The following is a 15488-nucleotide window of genomic DNA, read 5'->3' on the forward strand; positions in this document are numbered from 1 at the left end:
GGACTGAGGAGTCACTGAATTATTTCAGCTCTAGATCCTTGTGCAGCTGACATATGTCCAGTGAGTTGATACAATTTATCAAAATTTTAACACTTTATGTAACTGAACTTTTGTTTTTAAATAACAAAATATCAAAATGAGCTGATAAGAGAACTGGTTTTTTATTCTTTTGCACTAATTTTGTGCCATTTTCTACTCCTCGGTATCAAAAAAGTTACTTTTATCTTCTTTGCACTGTAGATTCAGCACGTGCCTACCAAAAAAACCAAAAAAATTTAAAAAAAAAAGAACAAAAAAAAAGTAATTGCATTATTTCCTTCGTAATAAGTCCAAACTCTGTAGCTGAATTCCAGTTACAGATCCAATTCTAAATCAACACAAATGCAGCAAAATCAAAGACACTTCACAGGTGCCAGCTGGTTGAGGTTTAACCCAGCTGACAGCCAGGCACCAGGCACTCCCTTGATCCCTCCACACCCTGCCCTGCCTCCACCAAGTGGTGAGGAGAATCAGAAAGAAAAGTAGATCTCTTGTGTTGGGAAACAAACAGTTTGATAATTGAGACAAAATATTACCATAATAATATGCTAATGCTAATAATTGTAATTATAAGGAGAGAGAGAGAGAGGATTTAACAGGACTCAAGACAAGCAAGTTTGCTTCTCACTACAGTTTCCCACCACCTGCTGACCAATGGCCAGCCAGTTCCTGAACAGTGATCAGTCCCTTTCTGAGTAATTCCCTTCAGTTTATATAGTGAGCATGAAGCTCTGTGGTGTGGAATATCCCTTTGGACAGTTTGGATCTGCTGTCCCCGCTGTGCTTCTTGCTTTGTGCAGCTCCTCACTGTCAGAGCATGAGCTGCTGAAGAGTCCTTGATGTGGGGTGAGCACTGCTGAGCAACAGCCAAAACATCAGTGTTATCAACATTATTCTCACCCTAAATCCAAAACACAGCTCTGTGCCAGCTTCTAAGGAGAAAATTATCTCTGTCCCAGCAGAAACCAGGACAAAGTTACAGGACTATACTTACTGAAGTGAGTTTCTGAGGAATTTTTAGATCTATGAGTAAAAGATGCAAAAGAAAAGAACCAACCTCAGCTTGCCTTCTCAAGCCCAAATTTGAAAATTCCTTTCAGCTGTGGTTCCATGACCTGTCAGAGGTGAAGTAGATATAAGTACTGCATGCAGAATTCCAAAATACCAATTAAATAAACAGAATGTTTTCTCTGAAATAGTTATAGAATGCCTTTTGCATAGGAAATATCCTTTTTTTAGTCTTCTGTCTTGAAACAATAATAATGTAATACATTTATCCAAAATAAACACAGTTTTATGAAATCCCATGCTTAGTAGAAAATTATTCTGTTTTCAAAACTTTGATGCCTAATTCCTTTATTAATTAGTCTAGCTGAATCTTTTATGGGGATCTCATGTTGTGAACGGCAACTCCCTTCATACATGCTAATGGGGCTAATGAAATGAGACTTTCTCATAAATAATAAATGTGTTCAGAATCAAGAAGGGCTGTTCATTTGATCATCAGAGGCTTAGACTCTGTTATTGCATGCTTAGACTGTAGTACATTGAGAACCTAATTTAGGTTTTTTTCATCATGAATCCTTCATCTGGAAGAGAACAAGAATTTAGCTACTGTATTAGAATGCCCATTAATGAAGGATTTGCTATCGTGAATTTCAGTGTTAAAATTGCTACTTCCTGGGTTTTCCAGGAATTAGAAGATGCAGGCACACCTGATGAAAAAGTAAACAGTGCTGGAGAAGAGAATTTGAACCTCAGAATAAAAAAGCTGGAAAAGCCAGAGCAAAAACTGAAAGGTGTTCTAGAGGACTACGTGGAGTCAGATTCCATCCTAAGAAACAGGTAAATGAAAGGGGGATTTGCATTAAACTTTATTGTTATGTGACAAATGTACTCTTCACTTTGCCCTGTGTACTGGTTGTCAGATGATACATGCAGAACCAGCAAAAAGAAAGACTTTCTGTGTTTTTAGAGTGTTGGAGAATATGCAGTGGGTTTTGTATAGCTGTCAGAATAGAAATGCAATAATCATTTTTTAAAGAATTATTATTTAAGTAAAATTTACAGCATGGTTTGACATATTGTTGCAAATAACCAGGCAGCTTTCTCAGGATGTTTCATTCTTAAAAATTCATATAATGTAAATCCTGTTTGCAAAGTATATTCCTTTCAAAATGAAAGTTAATTTGGAATTTCATGTCATAAGAAAAGTTCCTTGTTTCAGAAAGCTTAATCTAATTTAGTATGTTAATGCTAATCATTACAGTAGATGAAGGTGCCATTAGGCATTAATTATACATTTGACTAGACTAATAAGGTTTTGATAGTCAGCAACAGCACTGTTCTAAAGGATGTCAGTTAAAAAGGATAGGAAACATAAATGGCATTAAAACACTTATTTGTATAATTTTTAAATGCTTTGAATTCATCCAGGAATTTTGTTAGGAATATTTGAATAATGGGCTTTTTTCAAAATAATAATTAGTTTTTTAAAAAGATTTTCATATCACACTTCATAATTTTATACTACCATTTGCCTAGCAACAGGCAAAGCAAAACCTGTATTTTGTCAAAATCCATCTTTGTGGACAAAGTCAATACAATTATGCCCTGTAGGCATGCACTGAAGGCGTGTTACAAGTAAGATATTTTCACTTCAGCCCCTAAAACATAGGTACTTGTAGGTTGTCTGTAATGTTAATTTTGATGGGAAGCATTTACTGTCATAAAAATTGAATTCACTGACTGTGAACCTACCATAATCCTATGATCAGGTACATGCAGAGACTGGAGTGTTGTGGTTGTCTTTATAGTAAGTTGTTACTTCATACAGCGTGCCGAACTCCATTGAACAAAAATCTTGTAAATATGTTTACTTATGGTATTCTTATTAAGTCAGCAGAAAGGTGTTATCTTTAACAATTTTGACAGTCTCCAGCAAAATGTGCAAACCCCAGTAGACTTGTTAAGAATCAAGTGTTTGTTGTATTAGTGATCAAAAATTCGTTACTGTTTTATTTTTGGGAGAGAAATACAAAAATAAAGATAAATGGATGCATTGCTTGTGACTGCTTATCCATCTGGAGCTGTACTGTGGTACTTACTTAGCAAAAATGTTCATTCTCTCTACCACAGGATGAAAGAGCTGGAGCTGTCACACAAAACACGTCCTGTGATGATTGATCAACTCTATGTGAAGCTGGACCAGGTTGAAAATGCCAATGTGCGCATTAAAGGGAAACTGCGAGACATTCAGGAGGACCTGATCAGCTTGGTGAGGGGATATTGTTGCAAATGACCCAGTTTATTTCCTCTTCGTGGCAGCAGTTTATAAGTGAAGCTCATCTCTAGTGACCTCTGTTTTTAAGCAATAAATGGTCTCAGCCTTTGTTTTGTTCTACAGCCTAAGAAATCAGAAGAATTTTTGGATGTTTTTTTCTTCCAGCTGTCTATTTCTTTGTTGCTTTGACAGCACTGCTGTTACTTCTCTCATTCAGGCCCTTCATCAAATTCATGCTCCCCCTTCTTACGTTCTCCCTAGGTCCCACTCAGTGTACTCCTTCTTAGGCCAGACTTTATCTTTCTAGCCCCATACAACAGCATTTTTACCTAGTTTGCTCATTCGATGGATTCATGAAAATGGAGAAGGAAACAAAGTTTTTCAGGAACAGTCTTCAGTGAAAAAATGTCTTTTGATTCTGTTTATCCTAAGATATACTTTCATTTTCTCAGCATTTTAGGACAAAGTTGAATACCCTAACAGGACACTAGTACCATGTGGCAAGATTCACAAGAATGAAGACTACTTTCTGCTTTTGTAATTAAAAGTAAAATGTATTTTTCTAGAGTCGGGAAGCTTAGACATATATTCCCATCAAGAGTTAACAAAACAAAATATTAGCTCATATCTATCTGACTTTTCAGCCTAGCGTTCCTTCTGACCAGTACTTGCCAGTGAATGCCTCAGACAGGAAAGTACTGACAATAAAAATGTGTGATCTAAAGAAGTCCTTGAAAAAACCAAAGTCATTCTTTCATGTCTCTGTGCCTTCAGTCTTGCTTCAAAGTTGCTGCAATGTCCCTGTGATACTGGTGGCTCTTATTCTTCTCAAAACAAGGGCAGTATGGGACTCATGAAAGCCTCTTCTGCCTTTCATTGGCATCCTTCACCTCTAAGTCGCTATGTTCAAACACAATGTAAATGCAAAGGAAAATACTAAAGTATTTCTCAAACTGTTTCAAAAGGCATTGGTTCCTTTCTACTTTTTCAGGAGTCTTATCAGAGGAGCTGACACATGACAGGTATGGTGAAGAGCAAAGGGAAAATGCTGGGATCTGGAAAGTGTGTGTCCTGTTTTCTGTAACAGAACCACAGCTTCTCTGCCTGTAACACCCCAGTGCCACAGTACTGTCAGTGTTAAGATCTGTTACTGTGTAAATCAGAGCTGGATATATGAATTACAGTTCTGAGGTTTAATGAACTGTAGAACATGTGAAAATGTGTTTAAAAAGTTCCTGTCATATAGTAGCAAATGTGGATGAGTTTGTTTTGTTTCCTACTGAGATGTTTTGTTGTTGGCTGAAATTGCAAAACAGGTTATTTTCGCTCTAAGTGCACTAATTTACTGGCTTTAAAAAAAATCTGCTTATGTCATTCCTGAGTTTTCAGAAAACAAGGGCAGAATTATCACTAAATTAAGAAAAAGTATAAGGAAACAAGAGCTTTAATATTAACATGTTAACTGTACATCTCATTGAAAAAATAGGTTGAAAACCAAAAGAAGTCAGAGAAGAAGCACAAGGAAAAATTGCGTTGGCTTCAGGAGCAGCTGAAGACAAAAGAGGATGAAATAAAAAGCCAGTCAGAATATTTTGAGCACTACAAACAAAGGCAAAGACAACAGATAGAAGTACTGAGGAAAAGGGACTGTTACCTTCAGGGTGAGGTATCTAGGCTGGAAAAGCAAGTCTTAGATCTTAATGCCCATATTGCTCTTTTGACATCCAAGTTAGAAGAGGAAATGGTGCAGCACCTCCAGCAGAAGCTGCAGTCAGTGTGCAGTGGGACTCAGGGCTGTAAATACTGTGGAGTGGAAGAAATGGAATGGAAGATTTGTATTGAAAATGTGGAACATGATGTGAAAAGCCACCTCAAGGCATTTCAGCAAAACCTGAAGCTCTTGAGGGAAAAAGAAGAGGACACTAGAAGAGAACAGGCAGACCTGCTGACTGAATTGCAGTGCTCTCAGAACACTGAAGACTTTCTCAGAACAAAATTGGAAGAATCTCACCATCATGTCTATAGTTTAAAATTATCTGAAATCAAACTAAAGGAAAAAGTGGAAGAGCTTTTAGATGAAAACAGAACTTTAAAAGACCAAAGTATGGTGAAGTTGAAAAAGAAGAAAGAAAAATACTCAGAACGTACAAGATTGGCACATGGGGACAACAGTGTTAACCTGGTAAGTCAACTGGTAAGTAAAAATAATGCAAAATGTAATTAGTTTTTATCTTTGTATCACCCTGGATCACACCTGTCATTAGAGGTGTAATCAGTCAAGATGCAAGTGTGAGGCTTTATCCTGCCTGATTTTTTATTCTTATTTTTGTTTATTCATTAGTTCTCCTCAGTGTGTCTTTCACACCCAGTAGAATCAGTGGTGGGAGCTTCATTGCATCAAAGCTTTTGTTAGGTGCACATTGGGGACACTGAACAGATCTTTTTTCCTTAATCTTTGATGTGCTCACGGCAAAAGGTCTCAGCTGGCACTAAAAGTAGAGCCCAGAAGAACTTCTGAGACCTGCCTTGTGGACACCATTCAGTGGAGGAGGACACAGATGGTTGGATGAGTTTGTGCATGTTATTCATGCCCAAATGCTGGAGCAAAAGCACTCTTGACAATAAATCTTGCCTATGAGATTTTCTGGATAATGGTAAACGAGGGAAGATGGATGTGGCCTTTATGACCAGGAGCAAGCTGAGATAGTCAATAGTTTGTGGCTCTGTAGCATTGTGATATGCCCTGAATACACTGAATAGGACTTGTTTACTTCAAGCACTTCACTCCAGCACTGCATGGGAAAGCTCTGCTCATGCTGGAATATGGCATTCAGCTTCTGCCAATTCATTTTGCTGACAAAGAACAATTCTTTTCACAGAGTGGATTCAAACAAAGTTTTATTCTTCATGCCCTGAGGTGCAGGGTATTTTTCTTCTGAGGCTTTATTTAAAGTGAGATCAGCTATGCCTTGCACTCATTCAGATTGTGACCTGATATCCCAAGAACTCTCCTGATTTTAACTGTAGTTAACCAAGAGCTAATGGGCATGAACAAAACTCTTTCGTACAGGAGGTCAGTCAGACTGTGAGTACTTCCAGAACTGGGAGAAGCCAGAAAGCTAGAGGAAATATAGACAATTTTTTTTAACCTAGTAGTTGAATGCGCTTTTGCAAGCCTGATGATTTTATCCCATTAGTGTTTCTATCCCAAAGCAGTGAGCTTCAGGAGGTTGTCTCTGTGAGAGAGTGGCGAGATCATCCTGCAGGAACCAGCAGCACATGGATGATCTCTGTGGAGAGCTCAGAAGCTTCACCTCATCCCACAAGTCTCTGTAGTTGCCCCACGGTGGCAGAAAGACCAACTGCTTACCCTGAGCCACTGCTATAGTTACTTTAACTAGTGTATTCACTTTTCCTTGGGAATAAAGAATATGGTTTAAAAATATTTTGATATACTTCTTGAGGGACTTGCATTGAATTGTAAACAGGTAAAACAAACAAATGCACTATAAGGGTACTGCACAGCCAAAATCAAGAGGAGTGAGGGCTTTCAGAGCCAGAAAAGAAGTAGTGAAGAATTACTATGGGTTTAATAAAACTGAGAAAAGGAGAAGGAAGAAGTCTATCTGTATATGTTATATAAAGATGTGAAAGCAAGATACACAAATAACTAATTGCCTGAGACCAATCTGAGAAGTCTTCAAGAAACAGGACTCTTTCTATGCTGTACTCTAATAAAAGCCTATTCTTTCCTCTACATTAAGTTTTCTAACCATTTATTTTCTAAATATTAATTTACATTTCTGGTGTCATAGGAGATTAGAGTCTCAGTAACCCAGTCTTTGGTATAAATGAACAGGCTATAATTTGTGTTTACTTTGCTGCAGAGTGGATAGTGTTGTTTAAATGCTGTGTATAGCATCAGCAGCATCAAATCTTGTGCCTTCTGCATTCCTGGTTGTCTCTTCCTCCTATTTTGGTACTACAAGTACACTTATATTTTTCTAGTAGAAAATTACTTGAGATAGCAGGGGAAAAAAATTCAGTATCTATGATAAAAGGAGGAGGGAGACATCTGGTGTTTTTCTGTAAAACTGAAGAGGGTTTTCCCCCCTTATCTGGAGTTTTACCAGCATGTATTAAAATAGAGTTTCTCAGTCTCATCACCTCGATCTTGTAGTATTTAAGCCAAAATAGTTACAAGAAAAATCCTATTTGAGCTCATCATACTCCATCAACAGCGATAAAAATGAGAAATTGCATGCAATACAAGATCCAATTAGACTAAGCACCAAGAGATGAACTGCATCTCATGGTGGAGTGTGGTCACATAAATCTTGTAGAAAATTTGAATTTCCAACCTCAGTATCAGCATCCTGTCTGCAATATTCCAGTTGCAGTATATGCCTAAATGAAAAATGATCATACACCAAAAAACCAGTTTTTTACATGTGGCAGTGTATTGACTTATCAGTTTCTAGATGTGAGCATTAGGGGGTCTGTTGAAGATGAGGGAAAAGTGCCAAAAAACAAAGCGATGCATCTTTGTGCAGCTTTCACATGACAGCTGAGGTCTTGATTTCTCAGTGTGATGTTCTGCCACCTGAACATTGCATCTTATACATCATTTTGTGTAACTTTCTTTTGACAGTACCCACATATCAAGCAAGAGTTGATATCTGTAAAGAAATAAATGAAAATGTGCAGGAAGGGAATGATTGTGTTTCAAGGAATTGGCATTAGTTTCAAACAGGTTGCCCAGAAAGGCTGTGGATGCCCTACCTCTGGGGGTGTTATTTCAAATGTGTGGATGGGGCCTGAGCAACCTGGTCTAGTGGAAGGTGTCCCTGCTCATGGCAGGGGGTTGGAACTAGATGACCTTTAAGGTACCTTTCAACCCAAACGATTGTGTTAGTCGATATTACTGAGAAAATAAGGGAAAAAATCTTGGAAGTGTTGTGGTTTTCACTTAAGTTGTGCCTCCCAGTCAAGATCTTTTAATAGAGCACAACAATGAGGCAGCTGACTTAGGCTGAAATAAAAATTATTCTCACTGGTAATCCTGTGGAAAATCAGCAGCCTTTTCTGACTCACTAGAAACTGAAGACTTGGAAGTCGTTGCCTTTCCCATCCATATGTAATTTTAAAATTGCAACTCAGTGCAAAGGGACCAGGTTTATTTTCTGCTGGCGTTTGATGCTGAGCAGTGCAGGAAGACAAAAGTGCCTGTGTTGGCTCAGTTTCTGTGGTGTAGCTGTTTTGGTTACCATCTCAATGATGTGTTTTGTTGAGACAATCAAATCTGATTCTTCTGTTCACTGAAAATGAGCACAGCACATGTGAAATGTGATCTGCTGTTATCAAGCAGTAAGGGTATCTGCTTTGCATCAGGAAGTGTCAAAATTTTCAAATTCAATCAGGGACTCAAGATAAATGTCAAGAACAGAATATGAAATTTGCAATTAAATTATCAATGAAAAAATAAAATTTTGTTCAGAATGATTATTCCACTTTGAGTCTTCCAATCCAGAAACAATTGTCTTTGTAGCTGGCCACTGAACTATTAATCTTATTCCCTACTTGATTGGACTTGCTTTTATCTTGGTTGATGACCATATAATTTAATCACTGTTCCACCTGTAATCTGACATATTACATGCTTATGACTCAGATTTTCTTCCTTAATGCTTTGTAAAGTATGAAGGGAAAACTAGAGGGAAGTTTACAATTGCAATATTTACTGGAAAATATTGAAATAAGAAAAGTGTACGAAACAATAGCAGTTCTAATGAAATAATGAGTGTTTTGAATGTAAAATAGCAAAGGAAATTTGTATGCCTGTTTTTCATATCACAAACACCATATATATGTATATAACTTGTGGGGCTTTTTCCTTCTCCTTCCCCTTTTCCCATTAAGAATGGAGATCTAATTCAGGATGAAGTTCAGAATCTGAAATGGAGAGCAGTCGTGGATTCATTCAGAAGCAGAGCTACTCAAACTCCAGTTGTGCTGCTACATGATAAAGAGTCTGGTATGCAAAGAAATCTTGAGTTTTTGCTTTCATATCTGTGCCAATAATGTGAAGATGATTTCATTCGTGGGGTGTGTATGACTTAGAAGATGTAAACACTTTGAAAATCCTCATAATCTGTAAACTGGATCTTGGGAAGGTGAAAAGATGGCTGTTTGCCACTATTCAGATACGAGCTTTCACAAGAAATCCTAGAATTTCCAAGAAACTACAGAGGTGAGGGGGTACTTTGTATGTCCTGGATGAAGTCTAGTATTTGGGAATGCCATGCAGCAGACAGATCTGCTCTTCAGACCAAACAACATGAAAGCTCTTTTCTTGGCAGATTGAACCACATAAATTCTTCCAACATAAATTAATGGGAATTTTATAGCAAATTTTAGTGTATGTAAATGGAGACCTGCACTGAGTAATTTTAACCTGTAAGTTTAATCCATAAGTTTTCACCTGCCCACTGTAATGAAATGTATTTTCCATTTCTAAATGCTTTGGGAACTGGAAATAGTGAACCCCAAAACCACCTTGTTTTAGACCTCAGTATTTATGGGTTTCTTATGAAACTCATTTTCATGTTTAACATCATGCTTGAATCTGTATCTGTGGTGATATATGCTGCTGGTAGAGAAGGTAATTTTGAGCGTACTATCACTGAAATATTTTTCTATTCAAAACATCTGCTTGGATGGTTTTGGGTTTGTTTTTTCTGTAACTATTTGGGAGTGACATTACATTTGTCCAGTGCTTTACCATAACAGAAACACCAGCCTGTAGTTGTGATGGGCTAAAGCAGATGGAGGAACTACCAGAAGAACTTGTACCAGTTTTGGAATGCAGTTCTAGTGCTGTTGCAAAAGTTGCTGGTCTAGCTGAGACTGAGCAGGTGAGAGGAAAAGTTACTGCTGTTCTTGCTATCTTTGTGCACAGGGAGCATGTGAGATTGCAGAGAAAATGAAGTGTTGGTGCATTTAAAGGTAAATATAAAAGTAGCTTTAAATCATAGCTGCTAGCGATGCTTTACAAGGTGAATACAGGTGTGCACTAAGAAAATTATTGACTTACTCATACCTAATTTGTAACTTTACTCTCATTGCAAGTCTTAAAATAATTTGAAAACCCTTTTTATGGAAATACTTTTTCACATCAATCTGTAATCAAGTATTTTGTGGATGAAGGAAAAAACAAATTATGATTAGTAACGTACTTTAGCATATATTTTTCAATTTGAAACATTTCTCATTTGTTATCATCAGGTCACCCTTGGACCACAGGGGGCAAATACTCTAGAGGATAGTTTCACTTTGCTCAGGTGTACCCCAAATCATCATGCAGCAGTGCTGTTTCCCCCTCGTCCTGAGAAGTTACCCAATGATGAGACAAGTAAGGAAACCAAAGATGAAGAAACCTTTTATCTCCTGAAGGAACACTCAATAACTCTACCAGTGAAGACATTCCCTGCTTCTGTGATTGAAATCTTAATGAGAAAGAGGCTCCAACTGATCTTGTTTGAACCTGGAGGATGCCATATAACAGCTTTCACCACTGAGAAGAAAGCGAGCAGTTTGAGTTTCTGTGAGACAAATACTGATCTTTGGTCTGGTGGCCTTTGCATTGTGGCAAAAGGAAGATTTTATGACAGAGCTACTGAACTTCTTCAGGGAAAGTTGCCTTCCACTGTGGCTGAAATTTTCACAACATCTTTAGAAGAATGCAACATGGAAAAACATTGGGGAAATAAGCAAATTCGGCCAAAAAGTGTAAGTGAAAACAAATGTCTGGATTAAGATGTTGATGATAAGTATTACCAAAAAAATCTTTACAGGGAGAGCTAAAAGAGAAGAAATACAGAACGACAAACCCCAACAACTACAGGTGACCTGTGATCTTGAGGGACGTTCTAAAGTTTCCTACAAAACTGAATTCAGTGCTGGGAAGCAAGGAGTGGAAGCCAAAGAGAGTCTCCATAGCACTCAAGATGCCCAAAGTTTATCTGTTGATTTTAAACACTTTAAAAAGTGTTTTGCAGGGAGTCCTGAACAAATGGCAAAAAAAGAAAATCTTTCTGAAAACTGCATCACTGATGTGAATAGTGGATGTGACAGAGAGGACATAATTGAAATAGAAGAGAAAGGAAAGCAGGCTCAGAAACAAACTCACCAAACAAGCGCCTCCAGCAATATAGGCCTGAAAAAAGGAAAGACCAGACCTTGAAATTATGTGAACCAAATGAGAATTTCTCATGTCAAAAGATAGCTGCTAAAAATGTGCAACATGCATACTCACAGAATTTTTTTCATCAGATAAAGAGGAGTATCCACTAAAGTTGCTGTTTTCTCTGTGTAGTGCTTTTGGTTAGGAAATCAGGCAGAAACACCAATTAAGTGTAGTGGTTTTGGTTCACCAGTCTGAGTTTTCCAGCCAATGCACCAATTTATGTAGTGGGTTTAATGCTGGCCAAATGCCAGTGCACCCACTGGAATTATTTACTCATTTTCTGCTGTGAAATAAGGATTAGGAGAGCAAAGGCTCAAACTTTAAAGGGTACACATAAAACTTTATTAACAGAACTAAAAGAGAGAAAAAAAAGAAGAGAATCAGAATAAACCTTCAGAACATTTCTCCTCCTCTCTCCTCCCCCCACACCCTCTTTTCTTTCCCACTGACAACGTAAAGAGAAAAACTTGGAACTTTCAGTCAGTTTACCACCTCTAGAATAGTCTTTCTTCAGTTCACTTAAGAAGAGGAGTTTCTCTTGCCATGCCATGTAGATTTCTCTACAAGAAACAGTTCTCTCATGGTTTCAATGACACAGCAAATCAGCCGCCTGGGTAAGGAAAATCTGTTCGCAGTGTGAAAGTCCCTCCAAGCCTTGCAGCTTTCCCACAGCCGCTTTCATGGACCATGTCAATTTATGGGGTTCTATTTTAAAGATGAGCTGTTCTAGCATAAAAGCAAAAGTTCTCTTCATCCATCTCTGGGAAACAGGGGTTTTCTTCTTCTATTACTGGGGCAAGGTTTCTCATCTCTCTCATCTTTCTCTGTTCAAGCTACTTCAACATCTGCTCGCATCAGCACTGGTGCCTCTGTTCATGGCTGTGGTTAGAATACTACATCCCCCCCAATGCATTCCAAGAGTTACAGGGAAAAGGAGTTTGATATATCAAATATATCTTCACCATAGCCTTACTAAAGAATTTCAGCCCAAGACTAAGGACTCAATTTCCTCCTATCTAGAATTTGACTCCTTCTTTACTGACTTCAGAGTCCCTTGTTGTCATCTCTACATGTCTTTACCCTTTCCTTTTCCTGAGGTGGGAGAGAATTGGTGTTCGTAGGTCCATTTGTTCTCAAGCTTGATCATTTATAACAGTTTTTATAGAGTTCTGCAGCACTGAAAAGGTGGTCTCGTCCAGGCTCTGCAATTGAAGAATTGCTGTGTCTCTGGCTGCTGACCATGTGGTCCCTGCTGGCACTGCCCAAGCTGCTCTGGCTACCAGCACTACGTCACGCTTTTCCTTCAGGCACCAGGAAAAGAAAGCAAAAACCTGCTGCCATTGTTTTTGTCTTTCTGTCCGCAGCATAGCTGGCTAAAAGCGGCTAAGCAAACGAAGTCCAATGCAAGTCATGCCAACATAGCTGTGACCATGCTGCACTGCTCCAGTTGCACCAATTTTCAGCTGCACAGTCCCAGACTGGGCCAGCAGCGGCCACTCCCAGCACTGGTTCTGGCCACGTGGTTGCTCGCAGTGTTGGGATAGTCAAAGTGGCAAGGCCTGGCGGCAGAGGAAACCTCAATAGAGCCATGTGCTGGCCTGGCCCGTTACCTGTTCAAAGGCCGGATGCCACGAGAGAGCTTTTCCCAGGCTTTGCTAGTTTTAAATGTGCTTTCCCACTGGGCCGTGTTCAACTCTTTTAAGTGGTTTAACTGGGTGTCAATCTTCAAAACAAAACAGCTGATTGGCTCTTCAAAACAAGCCAGCTGATTGGCTCATCAAAACAAGCCAGCTGATTGGCTCATCAAAACTAGCCAGCTGATTGGCTCTTCCAGGTCCCCACAGGGAGCTGCCACCCCCAACTGAAAACCCGGCTCCGTTAAACCGCGACGCTCTGGAGGAGAGGCCTGTGTGCTTGAGCAAACTATTCCAGCCAGGGAACAGTTTTTATGAGATTTTATGAGTGTTTCATTCTGTCACTCCTGGATGCTGGAAACGAATGTAATGTGAAAATATGGGTTCTGGAAAAAGCAGTGGCTGCATGTTCTCAGAGCGTATTTCTGCCAGTGCAAGAGAATGAGAATTAATCCAAAAAAGTCTGTATATTACAACAGGAGAATGACAGATATACTTAGATGATGTGTTTCCTGGAAGAGCAGGAACAGTTTCAATATGTTTTAGAAGTAGATGAAGCTAACATTGTTTCATTCCAAAACGTACTTAATGAGAAAGAAGTTTCTGGTGAATGTAATAATAACTTTACAGAAGAAAGCACCATGACCCTAGATTTTTCTACGAATCTCTCTTATGTTGAAGAGAAAAACAGGAATTCTGAAAAAGACTCATTGACAATTGCATCAAATACATTTCTCAGCATTCTATCCCTGAATGGAAAGAAAATGAGGTATTTCCAGATGCTTTCTGACCTGAAAGAAGAAAGAAGCAGATGCTTCAAAGAAATGGCTGAAGTATTACAATGCACGGAGAACTGTATAGCACAATATAATGAATTATTACAAGAGAGAAAGAGAAATTTACAAAGAATTGCTCTTTCAGATGGTGAAAAAGAAACTCTGATGGGCCATTTGGCAGAGATAAAGTGTAGGCAAGACAAATACAGGACCTTAGTTTCAGAACTCCAAGCCTGCAAAACTAGCTGTTATCAAACCTTCTCTGACTTACAGGAGGAAAAATGTGTACTGGACAGAGAGATAGACAGAATCAATCAAGAAACTTCAGAACAGCTTGATGAATTTCAGAAAGCAAATTCAAACTTTATTTTAGAAAAAAAATATAAAGAATTAATGTCTTCTTTGGATTTCACCTATGAAGAGCTGAGAAAAGAGAAAAGTATAGGAACAAAGAAAAATATAGTAAAACTAAAAGAAAAAAGTGAGCAACCTGGTCTTAAACCAGAGAAAGTTGAAACAGCATGTAGTGTAGTACAAACTGAAGAACAGTTGGCAATAGATCCTTCAGATTATTCCCCTGGGGAAAAGGTAAACAATAACAGTAAGGAACGTTATTGAGAAGGATATTCTAAGGAAAGAGAGATATAAATGTCATTTGGAGGGCAAAGCTGAATTAACTTTGTAGTGGAGGAAACTATAACCTCTTACATGAGCTAAGGTGCTAAAGTTAACTTTGAAATTGAAGGCAAAATGCCAGAGAGGGTTTTTTTTTTTTGAATGTTGAATTCGAGAATGTTAAAGTGATACAGCAAGCTACAAAGTTAAAAATAATACTTAAATGGCTGCATTGTTCAGGCTTTTTAAAAATTATTTATTGCAAGAGTAAAAGCTTTTAGAAGAAGCTTTTATTCTGCCACCAGTTCTCCTAACAGAAGGAAACTTGTTGATATAATGGTGAAAAATGTCTTGGTGAAAAGTGTGCACATGTTCATTTACTAATTCTTATTCTGATTTGGTCTAATTTTTTTTTCTTATTTTGATGCATATGAAACATCTCTAAAGACAGTATCTTTACTCATGGTGGATTTCCCATCCATGTTTTTCCTCTGTAGTTGTGTATCTTACCCCACAGTGAAGTTATGTGGAGATTATTATATACTTATAAATGCAGAATTGTGCTTCACTAGAGAATAGTCAATAGGGAAATATTTATATTTAATATATAGATTTTATGTAAGATTTTTTGTGGTTGTTTAGGGGGAAACTATATATTGTTCTATAAACGGCTGTGTGCCACTTGATATGGGGAGAAGAGTCATCATATCTTTTTGTCTATCCAGGACAGCATGTTTGAAAGCTACAGTATGATGAAAGACCAAGTCAGAAAGGCAGAAGAGGAACTAAAAATACAGCAAAAGGAATTAGAAAAATCAAAAAAAGAGGTAACCTTCTACTCTGATGTACTTCTGAGGAGCAATTTCTTTTTCCTTTTGTTTTCTTACATGGCTGTC

The 15488-nt window shown here is 38.1% G+C and overlaps 1 protein-coding gene across 1 annotated transcript in view; it reads left to right on the plus strand.

Annotated features, from left to right (window-relative positions):
• C4H4orf50 (chromosome 4 C4orf50 homolog) overlaps positions 1-15488 on the plus strand; it is an 85661-nt gene that overhangs the window by 1629 nt on the left and 68544 nt on the right. Inside the window, 12 exon segments of the mRNA XM_088163126.1 lie at positions 1733-1884; positions 3178-3316; positions 4809-5504; positions 9242-9356; positions 10112-10236; positions 10607-11157; positions 11159-11541; positions 11544-11663; positions 13227-13252; positions 13467-13511; positions 13513-14565; positions 15318-15419. Coding sequence (XP_088019252.1) covers positions 3179-3316; positions 4809-5504; positions 9242-9356; positions 10112-10236; positions 10607-11157; positions 11159-11541; positions 11544-11663; positions 13227-13252; positions 13467-13511; positions 13513-14565; positions 15318-15419 — 3354 coding nt within the window. The 5' untranslated portion in view covers positions 1733-1884; position 3178.

The sequence above is a fragment of the Sturnus vulgaris genome, chromosome 4 (assembly GCF_052056855.1).
Source record: "Sturnus vulgaris isolate bStuVul1 chromosome 4, bStuVul1.hap1, whole genome shotgun sequence".
In the NCBI taxonomy this organism is placed as follows: Eukaryota; Metazoa; Chordata; class Aves; order Passeriformes; family Sturnidae; genus Sturnus; species Sturnus vulgaris.